Consider the following 20,179-nt stretch of genomic DNA (forward strand, 5'->3'; position numbering starts at 1 on the left):
GGATGAGAGTTAAAACCGACGCTTGTAACCATAGGCCAGGAGGACTCGTAGAGGCTAAGCCTCCAAAAGCCACTGAAATGCATCACAGAGAGGCGAGTATCACTGTGTCTAAGTAGCGCCGTCAAGACAGTCGAGGAAAATAACCAAGAGCTGAGATGCACTGAGTCAAGGACGATGTCCTATTCATTTTCTATCCTGATGCTGACCCCAGAACCTAGAGCCACGAGTCTAGCACAGAACAGACGAGCGGCTCCCTGCCTTTATCGAGGATTTGGGTTTTGAGCATTGGGCCTTCAGTTTTACAGAATTTAGTGATCTATTTAAAAGGAAAATTTAAGTTTGAGCCCACAGAGTTAAAAACATTACTTCTGCTGGGTTAAAAAGCTTATTGTATCCACTTACCATTCAACCAAACCTCTGTGAAGGGTGAGAATTATTTTCTGTTTTGGACCTTGTGATCGGCTCTGGGCCTCAGTTTCCCTAACTATGAAATTCGGGTTAGTGGACATCCAAGGTTCATGTAAATGATATTATTCTAGGATTAAACAACATAACGCACCTTCACAAGGCTAAATTGCTGTTTAACTGAGTACTGAAAGATTCCCAAGCTGACCTCTGTCACAATCTGTAAAATGTAAAAGGATTTTGTAAAATCCTCCCGTGTTCACGAAGTGACATCAGAAAATAAATGGGCAACATCACACCAACCATCTGAGTGCTGAACTGTACTTCTGACATTTAAGGCAGTTTCCCTTCTCACAGTGGTCCCCAAAGGCCTCAATACCAATGAGGAGAGACATGATTATCCCAGTTTCACAAAACCTGGATGTGTTAAATGGATTCAAAGCTCATTCTTCTACTCCGAGGTATATACACAAGAGAAGTGAAATAAAAATATGTCCATACAAAAATGTGTACCTGAAGGATCACAGCAGTGGTATCTATAACACCCAACACGTGCAAATAATCCATATTTCCAACCAATGAATGGATAAATGAAATGTGGTATATTCACATAGCATAATAATATTAGTCATAAAAAGGAATGAAGTAGGGCTCCTGGGTGGCTCAGTGGGTTAAGTCGCTGCCTTCGGCTCAGGTCATGATCTCAGGGTCCTGGGATCGAGTCCTGCATCGGGCTCTCTGCTCAGCAGGGAGCCTGCTTCCCCCTCTCTCTCTGCCTACTTGTGATCTCTGTCTGTCAAATAAATAAATAAAATCTTTAAAAAAAAAAAAAGGAATGAAGTAGATTCATGCTAAACCATGGAGGAACTTCAGCTAGAAATATACATGACATGAAAGAAGACAAATGATCCTATTATGTGATTCCATTTATGCGAAGTGTCCAGGGTAGACGGAAAGTAGATTAGTGGCTGCCACAGGCTGCCACTGGCAGGGAAAATGGGGGTTTGAGTAAAAATAGGGAACAAGTGCTTAAGGGTACAGGATTCTTTGGGGGTTAAAGAGATCTAACATTGATAGTGATGATGTTGCCCAACTTTGTGAATATACTAAAATCTGCCAAATTGTATAGTTCAAATGCATAAATTGGACGGTATGTGAATTACATTTCAATAGAGCTATTACAAAAAAAAAAAAAAAAAAGGACAGAAAGAAAAAGGAAAAAGAAAGTCATTCCCCCGGGTTCAGCCATCCTGGAGGTGGACCCTGCGCCACCTTGGTACACAAGACAGCAGCAGAGTCTAACATTTTGGCATTAAGCTTCAAGGACGAGGGCTAACAGACTCCACCAACTGAATCAGAATTAACTTGGTCATTTTCCCTTGGGCATCTCCAACTGCTCTGTTAGTCCCAAGGAACCAACAAGTGTGCTTTCCCAAATTGGGGGGGGGGGGGCTTTCCAATCAGGGAAAGAACTAAAACCAAGGATGACAGAGTACTAGACAAAATAGTGATTCTACCAAAGTCAACATTCAAAAGCTTGAGGGGCACCTGGGTGGCTCCACTAGTTAGATATCTGGCTCTTGAATTTGGCTCAGGTCGTGATCTCAAGGTTGTGGTTTCGAGCTCTGCACCGGGCTCTACGTTCAGTTCAGAGTCTGCTTCAGATTCTCTCCCTCTGGCCCTCCCCCTGCTGCTCTCTCCTCTCCTCACTCTAAAATAAATGTAAAAATCTCTTAAAAACAAAACAAAACAAAACTTGAGATTAACAGATTTGAGGACATGCCAGCAATAGTAGGGTTCTTTTCTGCTCTCATAACAAAAGACAAAGACCCAGGCTTCTGGTGAAACTACAGGAATGTGGTGGTTCAGAAGTGGTATAGACAGCTGACATTTTGCAGTAACGTAGAAGAAAGTTCCAACATCTATAACTGCAGTTGAATAGGGGACCATTCTTACATCATAGCAACCGGCTCTAGAGGGATTCTCCAGACTCATCAAGAAAGTACCAGTTCCCATTATCGCCAAGGACATATCAAAAGGAGAAGGGAGGGAAAAAGAAAATAAGATGAAATCAGAGAGGGAGACAAACCACAGGAGATTTTTAACGCTAGGGAACAAACTGAGGGTTGCTGGAAGGGTGCGGGGGATGGGGTAATTGGGTGACAGCATTAACGAGGGCACTTCAAGTAATGAGCACTGGGTGTTACGTGCAACTGACCAAACACTAAAGTGTATCTCTGAAACTAATAACACAAGATATGTTAATTAGTTGAATTTTAATTAAAAAAAAAAAAGAGTTAAGGTTTCCAAGCTACAACAAGGGTGGTGTCCAGGGTCCTGAACTCAGCAGGAGTCGAGTTCTGGGCAGCAGCACATGTGTGGCTGAGATTACATGTCCTGGCAGCAAATTAGGGTCCAGGTGAATAAGAAAATCTAAATTCCTTGGTAGATGGATAGGCTTCTAAAAACGGGGGGAAGCAAATAGGAGAGCACAGAGAACGCAGGGACAGCTAAGGGTTCTTTTCTCAAATTCTGTGTGCATTAGTCCATATGAAAGGAAGCAGCCGCCTCGCAGATGCCTGGGGGTAGAACATATCCCACTCCATCCTCGTCCGCTGCAGGCTGGCAAAGTCAGAGCACAGGTGTCTGTGTCAGGAGAGGTGGGTTCAGAGGCTGACTTATGACAGGAGAGAGACAAATACCATCAGGTCTTGGAGACTGGATGGGAAGGACCGGGAACTTACGTAAGAGCCTGGGGAACAAAGAGTGAGGGGCGTAGGCACAGTGATGGGACTATGAGCTCCAAGACCCTATAGGGCGTTCCAAGTAATGAGCTCAGGACCACCAGGAGGAGTGGGGCATGAACTTGACCCAACGGCCTCCAAAGGCAGCAGCTTTTTGTATTCTTCCTACCACTGCAGCCAGCAGAGTCCAAGGATAGCATGTCAGGAGTTCTGGATTCCTGACTGCGTGAGCCACCTTCACCTCAGTAGACGATCTAGCTTTCCAGTTATTTCTATTTCCTTCCAAAAGACAGCCCTGGAGAAGGGCCATCTGGACTCCTGCTCTCTACTCATCCACTCCTTCTAGGATCCTGGAATGCTCAATAATCCTAGGGCCAATGCCACACGGTTGAGACCCCCCAGCCCCTACTCCGAACAGGTCCACTGGCCGCGCACATGACTCCACACGCACCCACGTGAACCGCAGTCATCGGCTCATTCCTCGCTGGCTCCTGGCCCAATGCACCATATGAACTTACTATATTCTGAGGATAAGTCCTGACAGGGCACCACCAGACAATCCCAGGCCGCCTCACCTCAGAACACTGGTTTACAGGCAAGACTGCCTCCATTCATCCATCCTGCAGTTTCCTATTTATTTCATTTTCGACAGTAGCCTCTTTCCCCATCTCACTTATGCAAATGCTAGGACCAAAGGATCACACCATTTTCTTGGCCAGGATGCAATCCCACTACCCTTCATCTTCTAGAGGATAATCGTGATGGAAAAGAAAGAAAGAAACGGCAAGGTTTTCAGTTATTCAAACGATTTCCCCTCCTTCCGACTTTTCTAACTTGCATCTGGCACCCGCGTGATTTTGGGATTTCTCAAACCGTCAGAGACACGAGACAGGACTGCCCCCGAGGGAGAGTCAAGTACCTCCCAGGCATGTTGCTGTGCAAGGGGTGAAGCCGGCATACTCCCAGTGGTAAGTCATCCTGCCGTCCTCCTGGAGAGACGCGTCCGGCTCGCGGGAGGCAGGGCCCTCGTCACACGGCTGGAGGAGGCAAGGCCGCTCGGTGGGCAGTTCGGGGCCCTCACACTCCTCCTCAGGCAGTTCAGTCTCCGTCTGCGTGAACGTGAGGAGCACGCGGCACTTGACCTCTCGGACCTGGACGCCCGGGCCGCACGTGGTGCTGCAGGCTGACCAGGGCTCCGGAATGAACCTACGGAAAACCAGGGTGGACGGTGGGGGACACACAACCGTTACATTTGGGCCACTGAGGAAAGAGAAGCATTCTCTGAGGTGAAAAAGTGACTTCATTCTGAGGGGAGTCAGAACATTAGAAATGCTACACTTCCATGGATGCTCAATTATGTCATCAACACATTTTCAAACCTTATTTTTTTTTTAAGATATGATTTGTTTATTTGACAGAGAGAGACAGCACAAGTAGGCAGAGAGGCAGGCAGAGAGAGGGGGTGTGGGAAGCAGGCTCCCTGCAGAGCAGAGAGCCAGTCACAGGGCTCGATCCCAGGACCCTGAGATCATGACCTGAGCCGAAGGCAGATGCCCAACTGACTAAGCCACCTAGGTACCCCTTGAATCTTATTAAAAACAGAATTATCCCTAGAGATACACTGCATGTTCGCATCTGTTCTATAACTCAAGTTCTGCGCTGTGACCTTTGCATAATATCCTGAAAATCAGGGGGCCCCGGCTTGGCTCAGTTGGAGTCTGACTCCTGATTTCATCTCAGGTCATAATCCTGGGGTTGTGAGATCGAGTCCTGCGTCTGGCTCCACACTTAGCTTAGTCTGCTTCTCTCTCTCTCGCTCTCCTTCTGCCCCTCCCCATGCACTGTCTCTCTTTCTCTCTCTCTCAAATAAATAAATAAATATTTAAAATTGCCTGGAACCCTGGGGGTTAGATGCAAACAACAAATCAGGAACTCTACATCAAAAACTAATGATGTACTGTATGGTGACTAACATAGCAGTAAAAATAAATAAATGAATAAATAAATAGAGTAAAAATAGATATCATTAGTTTTTTAAAATTATGGTAATCCAGATGCCATTCCACAGTGACAATTTCTAACCTGATTTCTTTTATAATGTGGAGACTTTTCATCAATATTTATTCATCTAACCTTTATCAAGGTTATCCTTTAACTGGCAGGGCTTTTATTAAACCCTCAATATTTAGGAGCTAAGCTCCAAGACAACAGATGTTTTCGGCAGAGCAATGATGCTTTCATATCCTCTTCTGTTTGCGTAAATACACGGAACTTCATCTTCCTGAAAATATCTTGGGTATTCCACCGTCTAGGTGAATAAAGCATTTATTTCTGACCCTGAATCATTATCCGCTGAACCTGAGGTTGTCCACCTATGACTACAGGTCAATTCCAGCTCTTCTGTTTTTCTAGAACCTACTAGCTAAGAATGACTTTGACGGCTTTAACTGGATGGGTGAGGTGTGAAAGAAAGAAAACATTTTTGTGAACAGCATAAATTCTGCTAGATTTCGTGCTATGTGGCTGAGCTGGGAATCTGCAACAGACACACTTTAGCCAAGAAAGCCTAAAATATTTACTGTCCGGGCCTTTGCAGAAGATGTTTGCCAATTCCTGCACTGAATTTAAAAGCATAGATTCAGGAGGGATACAGGTACGTAAGATATCCTGAAGCAACTCTTACATCACGAGACACTCCCCCGAGCTAGACAAGGAAGAGCTCAGTATAGATTAAGTCAGGGAACTGTGGGTGCTGTCCTGTTAAATGGGTGCATTTACTGCAAAGCTCTCCCAAAGACTATGTTGTATGAACACGTGTATACCATAAATGCTATGAGGAAGTTGTGGTGTGCACCGTTTCCTATGTTTATGAGAATACACACCTCTACACACAGGATAATGCACAAAGTCACTTCAGAAAATGACGAAAATGTAGTTCCAAGGCTTAATGTTTGAAATCTCAGAAAGATAGGGTAATAAGGGTCTCTCTGAGTCCCCAGCTGTGTCTCTCCAGACAAGATATCATCACAGTTGTCCACAAGGACATAGTCCAGTCAGCAGAATGAAATCCCAGTACTACGCATGAGACCAGGAAAGAGCTACCGGTAAGCCCTCCAAATTCTGTTTATTGTATTGAAAACTGTTAGTGGGGAATTCCTGCCCTAACCCTTCCAGGCCAGGAGAGAGCTCGCCCGACTTCCCGGGTTGGAGGCGTTCTAGAATATTTGCACAATGCTCTTTTCTTTCCTTGATGTTTCCCCCATAGAACTGGAAAGGAAAAGCCTGACTAAATTCGAGATGAGGAAAGGGCACCTGGGTGGCTCAGGCAGTTAAGCATCCAACTCTTTTTTTTTTTTTTTTTAATTTATTTGACAGACAGAGATCACAAGTAGGCAGAGAGGCAGGCAGAGAGAGGGGAGGAAGCAGGCTCCCGGTGGAGCAGAGAGCCCGATGCGGGGCTTGATCCCAGGACTCTGGGATCATGACCTGAGCCGAAGGCAGAGGCTTAACCCACTGAGCCCCCCAGACACCCCTAAGCATCCGACTCTTGATTTCCACTCAGGTCACTATCTCAGGGACGTGGGATTGAGCCCCAGGTGGGGCTCTGTGCTGGGCATGGAGCCACTTAGGATTCATGTATTAATTGAGCAGGACTGGCCTCCTCTTAGTTAAATGAAGTGAGTATGGGGTAGTTCATATGCTATGATCTTTTGTCTAAATACACACAGAAAGGTATACATGCGCATGCGTAGTGTATGCACTCTGTAATTCTATATTTATGGAACATATGTCTACCAAAGCTGATTCCTGAATCATCTCTCTTTTCTGGAAGCGATTGCATATGTCAGGGTGTGGAGTGTAAAGCAGAGGCTTCCCCTTCTTGTCCGTAGCTTGAAAAGGTTTGGATTTTCTCACCGTGTGCATACTGTACATTTATGGCCACTATTTTTTGCCCTCCTCTCTCCTTAGTAATAAAAACTTAAAATTGGGGATTTTGCTTTAATGGGAAGCAGATGTTTTTCATTCAGGCTGAACTCCTGGGTCTCCTGTGATCCAGAACCCTCATGGAATATGGAGCAGGCAAGAGAGCTCACACCCCCTTTCCCAACAAGGCAAATGAAGGCTGCCTCCAGGGCTTTCCTAAGGTACCCGGGATGTTTCAAGTTGGTTTTCAGAGGTCCTTTCTAGGGTCCTCTTAAACATCAGATGCTAGCGCTATCCAGATTAGCCATGAGAGATTTCAGAGGACAAAAAACCCCAAAAAACAGCTATGGCAACTCAACCTTTATGCATAAACTAGGATGATTTTCTTCTGTGGATTTTTAAATATTTTTCATTTATTATTGTTTGTCTGTTTATTTTCTTAAAGACTCGATTTATTTATTTGGCACAGAGAGAGAGCATGAGCAGGGGGAGCTGGCCAAGTTTATCATGGTCATCTTTTTCTTTTTTTTTTTTTAAGATTTTACTTATTTATTTATTTGACAGAAAGAGGGCAAGCACAAGTAGAGGAAGAAACAGGCAGAGGGAGAGGGAGAAGCAGGCTCCATGCTGAGCAGGGAGCCTGATGCGGGACTCGATCCCACAACCCTGAGATCATGACGAGAGCCAAAATCACGAGTCAGACACTTAACTGACTGAGCCACCCAGACACCCCCAAAAAGGACTTTTTAAAATGGCAGTTTGTAGAGACAAAGTGAGAGAGAACCTAAGTAACCCGACATTGAAGACAGCTGGATTCTGTAGGTGCATGTTCTGACCCATGACAAACAGAAAAAGTATTCAGAAATAAAATATGTAAAAAAAAAATATTAAAAAGTGTCTAAACCAAAGCTCATAAAGGCACACTGTCTTCCAGGAAAACAGTGATAAAAAGTGATGAACATAAAAACCTAGAGCTTGACGCAGAATAACGGCCGCCCCAAAGATGCTCACACCATAGGCCCTAGAATTTATGAATATGCTGAATTGTATGGCAAAAGGAATTCTGCTGATGGGGTTATGGTTATGGACCTCAAGATAAGGAGACTGTCCTAGCACGGTAACCTGATCACGTGAGTCCTTAAAAACAGAGCAGCCTCTCCAGCTGGAGTCGGAGAGACGCAGGTGAGGAGCAAGAGAGATTCAGAGCATGAAGGGCACTCAACCCGCCATTACTGGCCCAGAGACGGACAGGGCCAGAAGCCAAGGAATGCAGGCAGCCTCTGGAAGGTAGGAACAACTCTCAGAGCCAGTAAAGAAGTGGAGGTTTCAGTTCTATGGCTGCATGGAACTGAATTCTGCCAACGACATGAGTGAGCCTGGAAGCACCTTCTCCCCAAGGCCTCCCGAGAGGCGCTCAGGCTCTTGATTCTGGCTTGGCGACCCAGCACAGGGGAACTGGCTGAGTCGGCTGGGCTCCTCACCTACAGAACCGAGCTGGCAAATGTGTATTAACCACTTAGTTTGTGGCCAAAGCGATTTAAAACGTTTCAATTTTCTAACTAGCTAAAAATTTTTTTTTAATCGGGAATTTTGAAAGAGGTTGGTAATAAAGCAAGCTATGTCAACCCGTCCACTTTAAAATGGAGACACCAATAGAAATGGGATGTTTAGGGATGTCTGGGTGACTCCGTCAGTAAGCGTCTGCCTCCAGCTCGGGTCATGATCCCAGGGTCCTGAGATCGAACCCCACGTCAGGCTCTCTGCTCAGTGGAGAGCCTGCTTCTCCCTCTGCTACTCCCCTGGCTTGTACTCATAGTCCATCTCTCTCTTTTATATATCTCCTATATATTATAAATAAATACAATCTTAAAGAAATGTAAAAAAATATAAGGAATAACGCAATGGGATAAGAAAAGGAAAAAGTCCAGTACAAATTTTAGGAATGAAAAAAATGAAGTTATTCTTTGATGATGACTTGAGAACTATGGGAGATAGTAAAGTTAATTGAAGATTTAAAAAAAAATCAGAGTTCAATAAAACAGTCCCCATCTATCCATCTATCCTAACATCAGCAGGTTTCCCGGAGTTCAGCCAACCCTTGCTGTTGCTGTCGGCCATCAGGAACCGTGCTAAGAATAGTACCTGTATTATTTGAATACAATTTTCAGAACAACCTTTTGAACAAGTACCATTTCGTCCTGACTTTACAGATAGGAAAAAAACTGAAGCTTAACACACGTAAGAAAACTGAGCTGCAAGAAAATGCAGGCCACTCGATTAAAACCACCAAACACAGAGGGGATTCGAACCCCAGAGACCAGGTTAACTGGAGAGAACAGCACGTGCCTCCGAATGGAAAGACTCCAAATTGTAAAATGTTCGTTCTCCCCTTCGTTATTTTATCAAACAAATGCGGTTCTGATCCAATTTGAGCGGGGGAGAGGCTGGAAACAGACAAGACGACTCTCCAGTTGTTACGGGAGGTCAGGTGAGGACAGGCAGAAGCACGTCACACAAGAATGACAATTGCAGAGCTTACAGAGCCCATGCACAGCCTGGAGAAAAAAGGACTAACAGTTACAGTGATCCCAATACTGTGGGACTAGCCATGGGGTGCCCCATTCACACCGTGAAGGCACTTTGAAATCAGCACGAGCAGGACAAATTATTTGCTGGATAGTGTTGGGCAACTTGTTAATTATTTGGGAAAGACACCACATACCACATTCCCCACGGATCAAAGTTACATGTAAACCATGAAAGCATGACAAGTACAGTGACCTTTGAACTCCTCGGGGTTGGGGGCACCGACCCCTCCTTACTCCCTGCTCACAGTCAAAAATCCACGTGTAACTTCTGACTCCCCAGACTCGTAACCAACAGCCTACCGGTGCGTCACCCATAATGTACACAGACAGTCGCACCTAATCTGTGCGTTACATGAATTACACACTGTCTTCTTACAATGAAGAAAGCTGGAGGGAAGAAATGTTGCTAAGAAAATCGTAGGAAGGGAAAATACATTTGCAGTGCCACACCGCCAAGATCCGCCGGTGAGTGGGCCCATGACGGTTCAAACCCATGTTGTTTGAGAACCAACTGTACTAGGAAACAGCATTTTTTTTTTTTTTAAAAAGGTTATTTCACCATGTTGATGAAGGTGTGGGGAAGAGGGTGGGCTCCAGGACTGCCGTGGACAGGCAAACCCGTAGTGACCTTCTGGAATGAAATCTGACCATAGAAATTCAAGGCCTTTGATGTGCCTGTCTTCTGTCCTGGAAATTCCACCCCAGAGATGGGTCCCTGTCTAGATAATTAGAGATGGGCAATTCGAGATTGGATACAGTCTTTTCCCTTTTTTGTCTTTGTCATGGTGAGTGATAGCAGCACGTTGCAGACAGCCAGAAAGATCTTTTTAAAACATAATCATGATGACACCCCTTGTCACAACCCTCTCGCTACCTCTACATGATGTCTAAGCTCCCTAGTGAACCATGAAGACCTCCAAGACGTGCTTGTGTTTCCAGCTACATCTCTGCTCCCTTGCGCCGTAGGCTGCAAGACCCTCACCACACTCAGTAGTCAGCAGCCAGGCACGGCCCCTGTAGACCAGTTGGCCAGCACTCAATCGCGTCTGACACCCACGTGCCTCTCAGGACCTTCGTTCACGCACCATCCCTCCCAGGAAGCTACCCCTGACCCCCTGAACCTCACAGGACAGTGATATAACCACTAAAATCTCTGTCTACCTTATTAGACCAACCTAGGGATGGGCGAAGCTTCCACTCAGGTCATCTAAGCTTCAGCTGGAGCCTAGCGAATCACCTCTACCACTTTACAGCTCTGAAATGCTGGACGAAGCCCTAGTCTTTCTGTCCCTCAGTGCCTTCACCCCTAGAGTGAGGGGAACAGCAATAGCTCCTCACGGAGCGTTGGAATCAAATCATTGGAATTAAATGCATGAATCCACGCAGACCCCGGGCACAAATGAAATCCTCAATATTAGCTCTTAGGACCATTTTGAGAAAAACAGATGCCTGCAAGACGACATAATCTGGTTTTAGCAAATATATCTTCCCCAAAGGGAGAAGCTATACTTGCGGGCAAGGAGACATCCAAAGTGTTCCAACCCTGTCCTGTTTCCTTGGTTTTCACATATGAAAAACGAGAGAAGGGGCAAGGCGCCTGCAGAAGCATCTCGAATCCCAGAGAAACAAGGATGTCTCCAGGGAAGGTCTTTTAAAACCACGATGAATCGTATCAACCGTCAACACATTCCACAGCTGGAAGCTACGAAAGGTCAAAATCGCAGTTCTCCTGGCGTAGCTTTATAAGCTATAATTTTTATTTTCCTAATTAAAAAAAAAAAAAAAGCTTTTGAACATCCACTCTCTGTGTAAACTCAAAGCTCAGGCCATGGCAAACCACAGAGGCAGAAATATTTATCTTCTCCAGGCAGGTTTGGCAGGCTTTCTTCGAGGACTCGGAAATAGCGCTACGTTCCCCTTCTCCTTCATTGTCAACAAGCAAGCATCCCCAAACCACAAAAGGCAGCGCTTACAGAAGGATGAACTGGAAGCCGAGGTATGCTGCGGTTTTGTTGGGAAATCGAGGGAATGAATAATCAGAAGGGGTGGAGGAAACTATAAACTTCACACTAGACAGCCAGGGACAGGCCAGAATCTGCCAGCAGCGTGAATTATAAAGGAAAATTGCATAGAGACCTCAGAGGGAGAGAGGGAGAGAGGAAGCAGGGAGGGAGCAGCCTCGGGGGCCGGAGCAGGTGCCGGGGGCTCAGTCTTCCATGCTGGAGAGAGACGGGTGGTGTCTTTGGGAGGAAAGGGTGTGCTGGCTTTGCTCGGGGGAGCAAGGGGAGGAGACCAGCAGCCAAGGCAGGTGCACTGGTAGCAAGAGCAGGTTTGGCCTGAACCCATGGTAGCTTTTATGACATTGCCCCTTCTGATTCATTACAACAAACGGGATTTTCAGACTGTGGAAAGGACCCTACAGACGACCCATCCAGGGGCTCTGAGACTTGGAAACGTCTTCCCAAGTCACCCAGGACACTTGCTAAAAATGCTGGTGACAAATTCCTGCAGAGGGATAGCAGAAGAGCGGGGCTGGGGGCTGGGGGCTGGGGGAAGGGTGTGGGGCACAGGGGAGCTAGTGCTTCTTGGGGATAGAGTCTCTGCTGGGGAAAACGAAGCAGCTCGGGGTGGGGGGCGGTGCTGGCTGCACAACCAGGTCAGTGTACTTAATGCCACAAACCTGCACCCTTAGGAATGGTTGAAACGGTCATTTTTGAAATTGGAGCAGAGCGGATATATGACAGTCTATCAGGTTCAGGTGCATGCCAGAGTGGGTCGGTAGTTTTACACATGACGACACGATCCCCACGATTGTGGTTGTCACCCTCCGTCACCATGACAAGTGACAAAATAGTGACGGCATTGCCTCTGCCGCACTTTCCACCCCCACAATTTATTTACTTTATAACTGGAAGTCTGTGCCTCTTCACCCTCCTCCACCTATGTCACGCACGTCTTACCACCAAATAAGTAAATAAATACAAGTTATCTGGCAGAGCCAAAAAATACATATGCTAGTGACAAAGCCCCCCCCCCCCCCACCCAGTGGCGGCTCTGCGGGGACCAGAGATCTGCATTTCAGGAGCATCACGAGTGATTCTGATGGCAGTGACGTGAGGACCAGGATTCAAAATGGTATTGTGGCTATGAAAAGAGAAGATGAAGAAGGAAGGGGAGGAGGAGAGGGAGAAGAAGAGGAAGAAGAGGAGGAGGTGGTGGTGGAGGAGGAGGAGGAGGAGAGGGTGGGGAGGGAAAGGGGGAGGAGAAGAAGAGGGAGAAGCAGCAGCAGCAGCAGAAGCAGAAGAAACAGCAGAAGCAGAAGCAGCAGAAGCAGCAGTAGATGTAGAAACAGCAGTAGAAGGAGAAGCAGCAGTAGAAGGAGAAGCAGCAGTCGTCCTTCAGAGGCACATCCTGCGATACGATGAGTGAACGGCTATGCTATCTGGAGTCCAGCTCCCATGTTGGTGGCAGAGACGGCAGAAGAGTGGCCTAACTGACAATGGCTATAGCCGGGTGATGGACACATGGGGGTCCATTATAATGGCCTCTCCTTGTTTATATAAGTTTGGAATTTTCTATAATTGAAAAAAATGCTTAAAAAAAAAAAAGCCTTTGACAGGTGGCCCCCATTGCCACCAGAAGAGGAAGCGGGACTGAAAGGCTGGTGGGACGAGCGAGCCTCGGGGACAGAAGGCGGAGCAGGAGGGGGCTTGTGGTGACAGACGGTAGCGACATGTGTGCTGAGCACAGCAAAATGTAGCAACTTGTAGAATCACTGTGGTGTACACCTGAAACCAAAGTAACATTGTGTCAGCTCTCCTCTGATAAAAAACGTTATTAACGGGGTGGGGGTGAGTGGGAGCTTCCTGTGGGCGAGGCACGACCAGCAGCTCGCTGTGGCTGCAGCGTCCCACTCGGGGCAAAGCAAGGAAGGGCTCAGGGAGGAGGCTGGGGGCCCTGAAGGGAGACGCCCCCCACCAAGTCTGGTTGGCCTTGGGAACAAGTGTAAATCTTTGGATGATGGGGAACCATGGGAATATTCTCAACGTTGGAAAGAAAGAATTAGATCTGGGCCTTAGCTAGATTTGTCCAGGAGCTCTGAGATGGGGGGTTTGGGGGAGGGAGTGGGGAATGAATCAGAAGGCTCTTCCAAGTGTCCAGGGAATTGAGCTCAGGACCTGGACAGGATGGTAGTAGGAACAGAGAGAAGGGGCTGGAACAGAGACGGGTTTTAGTGGATACAACTTGCACGACCGGTAGTTAACTACATATAAGGGAAGAATGAGACAGAGGCAAGAGTGACCCCAGGCTTGTGGTTTGGGGAACTGGACACCAACCCCATTAACCAAGACAGGATGCACGGGAGGAGTAGCACTTATAATCCAGTTGTGTTCTGGGGACAGAAGATGCCGGTAGGATGTGTCGTTCTAGACTGAGAACTCTAAAACCTTCCTTGCGTGACAACTACACACTCCCTTCTAGCTGTCTCAGATCTCTTTCTTTCCACAGGTTCCTTCCCTTACAGAATCGCAGGAGATCATGAGGCACCTGGGTGGCTCAGTTGTTAAGCATCTGCCTTCGGCTCAGGTCATGGTCCCAGAGTGCTGGGATCGAGTCCCACATCGGGCTCCCTGCTCAGTGGGAAGCCTGCTTCTCCCTCTCCCATTCTGCCTGCTTGTGTTCCCTCTCTTGCTATTTCTCTGTCAAATAAATAAATAAAATCTTAAAAAAAAAAAAAAAAAGACTCACAGGAGATCAGAGTAGGGAGAAGTTTCTGGTAGTATTAAGCCTAATACCCTTCCTGTACAGTTGGGAGGTGGAGACGTGTTAATTGACTTGTCTATATTATATTATACCACTTCTTGCCATCAGCTTCCCTACCACTCTTCACTCCTTTTTCAGTACTCAAACACCCACCTTCTTCTAATTGGGAATTCATGTCTTAAATCTCTGCAAGGTTTACTTCTCTCCCCTTTGAATGACGCTCCTCTAAAATTAACTGGAAAAGACCCTCTTGGCCATCTAGATAGTGTTCTTCTTGGTCCGCATCATTTTTCCTTGGCTTTCTGGGAGATCTGCACCCCTCCTCAAACTCTTTACTGACTTGATCTTTACATTCATGGTCCTTCTTGGGTCTCCTCTCTCTGCTCACTACTCCGTCTCCTGCATCACCGACTTCTTGCAACCCCCCTCCTCCTCTAGATCACCGCGCTACCGTCGTGAGCCCAGAACCCCTCTCTTCTTCAGTCGGCTATTCTGGGGTCATTCACCTCACAGCTTCTATAGTTTCTTCTGGGTTCACTTCCAGGCCCGACTCTAGTCCATGTGGAACAGTTCTGCACCATATCCTATGGGGGACGCACCAATTCTCCTGAACCGCATCACTAGAGGCATGGTGCCTTCTCACAGAGAAGAAGTAATCCGCGTTCCCCTGCGGCTCCCTGGGCTGGGGCCCAGTTGGAAGGGACATTGACAGATGAACAAGTTCCGAAACCAGCGATGTGGTTGGTTTTTAGATCCAACAACACATGAAAACCACTGGAAAAGGCTACAAGTGATGAGCTTGGGAAAGACCACACCCTTGGGATCCAGCTTTCTTCAAATTTGTAAAAACCTGCCACATGGGAGGAGGCATAGATGTGGGGTTTGGGGGGAGGGGGGTTGGGTTTCTTTTCTGTTTCAGAAAGCAGAAATTTGAAAGAGGACTATTTAGCTCAACCAGAGAAAAATCCCGCATAGAACTCAGGTTGAATGGGCTGTCTCTCAAGGCATGGGGCTTGGCCCGTCTCAGAAGGTGCTGATGGCTCTGAGCGGGAGACTGACCATATGACCTGATTACCTTCAAGAACCCTTTTCGTGCAACACTCTGGGAATGCTCTCTTGGTACAGCGCTTGTCAGCACCACAGACGTTACGTGTCTGACAGGGGATCGGCTGTCCTGTCCAATGACTTGAGGCTACCATTGGCGCGGTCATTCTTCTAGACTCTTGAATGAAAAACCTCAGAGCACCTTGACCCCTTGCTCTCTCCAGGTCCCTGCCCCTCCGTACCCAGAGGCTTCCTTGATGTGCTCTCCATTCTCTTCCCACTGACACCATTTCACTCTGGGTTTGCCAACTCGCATGTGGACAGAAGTCACTGGATCTCTGAGCTGGAATGGACCCCGGAGAGATCAAGTCCAACGCGCCCGTTTACAGGATGAGACACAGAAAATTAAAGACTCGTCTAAGATCACATAGTTAAAAGCGGTGGTTCTAGGCTCTAAGATACATAGCGCCATCTTCTTCCCACGGGTCCAGGCCAGAGCAGGGCTGGGATTTCTCCTCGTCATGACTCAGGCCACCCCGATGCATTTCAACGGAACTGGTTTGGTCGAGACGGGCCATGTCTTAACCGTGGAATGACTGATTTACTTGTATAATATTGTCATGGTCCTTGGTCAAATCACATGTGTTAATCTAGACATAGTGCTTAATTGTAATTAATTGTAATCTCTTAATTGTAATCTCTTAATTGTAATCTCTTAATTGTAACAGACCACTGGGTCTGCTTTGAGTTAACAAACACTGTTCTTTTATGTGCTTCTCACAAATACTGCCAAAGTGGGACTGCTGAATTGCGAAAGGAAGAAGAATTCTAGCCAGCTCAAGCTCTCTAGAGTCTGAAAATTCAGGTCATTTGGATTTGAAATCTATCATTGTACTCCAATGAGTACAAAAGTTACATATATCATGTTAACTGGCTATGCCCCGATTACTCCCATGGAAGGTCCTGGACTCACGTTGGTTCTTCTGTTGCTATTCTGGTCTCTTCTAGTTCTTGGGCTTGTTTCAGCCAAGGTAACTTAGCTTCCACCGGACTTTTTTCTAAGAAAAAAGGAACATAAACAACAAGCTTAAGGGACTTGGAGACATGATCATCGTTTGCCGAAGGTTTCATCAATAAAGCAGTCGTGCTTTGCAGACACAAGCTGAGTCTGTTAGCACATGAAGCAGCTTCTGGGGTGAACCAGACATTTCTGTCATATATTTTTTTAATTAACACATTATCCACATGCAACCAGATGATCCCACAGCAGAGTTGAACACGTTTTCCGAGCGAACATAAAAATGACTTTTATTTTTTTTTAAAAATGTCTTTTATAAACCAACTCTGTTGTTTCCATAGGAAAGCTTTTACTTCAACCTTACCAGCTTGCTTTCTTTTGCCGCAAATTCTGGTTGCCTGTGAATACAGAAATTGCTAGAGAAAACCCAGTAACATAGATGTGTGGAAAGCTGGGAACAGGGGGATCTGTGCTCTGATTTACTTAAATTTTTATCGTTGTAGTTGCTGAGGGAGCTCATTACCAACTACAGCCATGGTGCAGGAGCAAGACGCATGCCCCTTTCTGTCCTTTGAAGCCTCCCAAGATATGAAGAAAGAAACAGTAGTTTTGAAATAAGAAAGGAAATCATTTTGCATTGCTGCGGGAAACTGCAGACACGGAGGACATGTGCACCAGGAAGGAGAGAAGACTTCACTTGGTGCAAGTTTTATAACCAGGATTGGTCCTTGCCATGGCAACCGGTGATTTTTCTGGGTGGCAAACACAGTAAGTAAATATTTGTTCAGTGCTTCATTGTACGGCTATTTGTATGAACAATGGGCCCAGAAATGGCGAAGAAGAATTTTACTATATTTTCTACGACACGAAGGGAGATTTCTTGGTACTAACAGGTGGGAATAATCTTTCTTTCATTTCCAGACAGGAAAGGACTGTCATGAGTGTTGGAAATACCTCGCTAAAATATATGGCAATAATCCTGTATGGAGAGGAACGTGTGTCGGAGAGCTGATGCCAAGACTTCCTGCCCACGACACTACCCATGTCTGTTAATTCGTGTGGAACAAATGGGAATAGCAAAAGAAACTCTAAAAGCATCTATAGGTCTAGATTGGGAGCTGAAAGTCTTAATTCATTCCATAGTAGGCAACAGGACACATGATAAAGAACATGTCTAAAATACTGCGGGAGCAAAGAATGAGAACCCTGGGGGAAACGTCCTGCTCCCTTTCCTTTTTATCCTACTTTTCTACCCCCCATGCCACCTTTTTCTCATCCTGTTCACCCTACTTCTTTTTCTTCAAAACAAGGATTACATTAAATTATTCTATGTCCACCAAGAAATGTCAGTATAAGCCCAGGCGGATAGGAGCCCCTCTACATGAACTGAGTCAGTCTGAGTTCAGTCCCCCTCCCCAGATCCCTCAATCACGTCGGGCCAGCTTCTCTACCCAGGTGGACGGCTCGCCCGGCATCTGTGGGTGAAACCAGTTTTTGAGAAAGTAAGTAGAACGGAAATGCTACAATATTCGAATGAGAGCAGGAAAACACCACTGGATTTCACTTCAGCAGGCACCACCAGCTTACCCTTTGGCTTATAACACGGGATGGGAATGATACATTCTTCTTTGATGTGTAACTTCAGCTGTGGGTTGCAGCCGCCCACGTGCTGGCCGCGGTGGTTGATACACAGAACGACGCGGTAACGCAACCCTCGGCCACAAGTCACCGTGCACTTGGAAGAAGAAATGAAAAGCCAGTGAACTCCTTGCTCATGAACCGATCCACAAAGGTATTAACGACTCATGCAAGGAGAGCCACTCACGGACATGAATATTAAACACAAAAGACACCAGGCAACCACGTAAAGAAGGGGGTAGAAGCTGATTTGCTGTGATTCTTATGGGTCAGGGACCCTCCCTTGTAAGGCTTCCAATTCTCAATCTGAAAAGTATTTCAGATGAGGTCACAGTACAAGAAAAACGGAAATGCCCTGAAATCTTCCTGCTCCAATATGAAAGAAACTTGATATAAGTTTTCTCAAATTGGATTAAAAATTGTTTATCACATTATCCAAACTAGCTTGTGAGAAGGAAAAAAAAAGTTTTTTATACCATCATTTAAAACATCAAATTCTGATCAATCACATGAAAGGATTATCTTTCTATTCTGTCTACAGAAATCGATCTTACAAAACTGCGATCATGTGAACAGGTGACCAAAGAGGATTCTGCCAAAATGGTTAGGAAAAATGCTCCAAAGAAAGCAAGTAGTTAGAGTTGATAAAGAGTCGTTAGAATTATCTTTTTCTGGGGATGCCTGGGTGGCTCAGTGGGTTAAAGCCTCTGCCTTCAGCTCAGGTCATGATCTCAGGGTCCTGGGATCGAGTCCCGCATTGGGCTCTCTGCTCCACGGGGAGCCTGCTTCCTCCTCTCTCTCACTCTCTGCCTGCCTCTCTGCCTCCTTGTGATTTCTGTCTGTCAAATAAATAAATAAATCTTTAAAAAAAAAAGAATTGTCTTTTTCTGGATTTTCCCATGAAGTTTGTATTTTTTTTTTCTTTCACTATTTATTTATGATTTGGATGGTACTCTTGGTAGAATGGAGTATTTTCACATCATGAAACCTAGGATGTCTTTTCAATTCATCTCCATACGCTGGTAAGTACGTATGTGAATATGTATGTGGCTTGTTCTTATTAATAGACTTTATTTTTAAGGACCACTTTATATTAACAGGAAATTGAGCAGACAGTCCAGAGTTCTGTGCCCCGGCCCTCCGCACCGTTCCCTCTACTACTGACACGGTATCAGTGTGGTACAATTATTACCACTGATGAACCAATACTGATGCATTATGGTTAACTCAAGTCCAGAGTTCACATTGGGATCATTTTTGGTTTTTAAAAATTTGTGATTTCTTGCAATTTTCTGGCTTATTCTAAACAAAAATTCACTTGGATACCCAATATTTTGTGTGCTTTCTTCTTCAAGAGTCATCCCCGAAGTGTATAAACTGGCAGCCTCACCAGTTCTGGATCCATCCATGAGAGGGACTGAGAGCCCTGGGGCATCCGCTAAGGGACAGGCAGTGCCCCACAGGAGTCGCCTCACTATCTGTCCCACACTCCCGCAGCTCACCAGCTTCCCTCCCGTTGGACAGATGAGCGAACAACAGCCTGCCCCCAAAGGACCTCACTTAAGGTCACAGAGTTCCCAAGAGGCAGAGCGGAATTCCGTTCCAGAGTCTCCTGTTGCCACAACCATGACGTTGCCGCTGATTCACCGAGTTCAGAGATTCTTAAGTCTATAGATGTTTTCTACAGGGTCACAGCCAAATTGCAACAAATGCGTGACTCCAATAAAGGAGTATCAGTAGAGAGCAAAGAGGCGGCTACCAGGCTGGGAGGGGGTGGGGAGCTGGGGGTAAAATAGGGGCTGGGGATGAAGGAGGGAACTTGTGCTGGGCGCCGAGTGACGTATGGAAGCGCCGAGTCACTGTATTGTAACTCCCGAATCGGCTATGGCTCTGTATGTTAACTGTACAGGAATTTTTAAAATTAGGATTACAAAAAAAAAAAGAAAAGAATATCCGCAGCCCTCTGACTTCATCTTGGCACTGTTATGACCATTGAACAAATATTCGAATGTACTGAGTGTGGTTTGAGATTAGACCCTATTTCTGGGAAATGG

General features: G+C 46.1%; 1 protein-coding gene across 1 annotated transcript in view; it reads right to left on the reverse strand.

The window, feature by feature from the left end:
• ADAMTSL3 (ADAMTS like 3) overlaps positions 1 to 20,179 on the reverse strand; it is a 340,647-nt gene that overhangs the window by 104,531 nt on the left and 215,937 nt on the right. The window contains exons 14-16 of the mRNA XM_059371168.1: positions 18,075 to 18,222; positions 16,443 to 16,527; positions 4,069 to 4,355 (exon numbers count right to left, since the gene is read on the reverse strand). Coding sequence (XP_059227151.1) covers positions 4,069 to 4,355; positions 16,443 to 16,527; positions 18,075 to 18,222 — 520 coding nt within the window. The remainder of the gene's footprint in view (positions 1 to 4,068; positions 4,356 to 16,442; positions 16,528 to 18,074; positions 18,223 to 20,179) is intronic.

This window comes from Mustela nigripes, chromosome 13 (assembly GCF_022355385.1).
Source record: "Mustela nigripes isolate SB6536 chromosome 13, MUSNIG.SB6536, whole genome shotgun sequence".
Lineage (NCBI taxonomy): Eukaryota > Metazoa > Chordata > Mammalia > Carnivora > Mustelidae > Mustela > Mustela nigripes.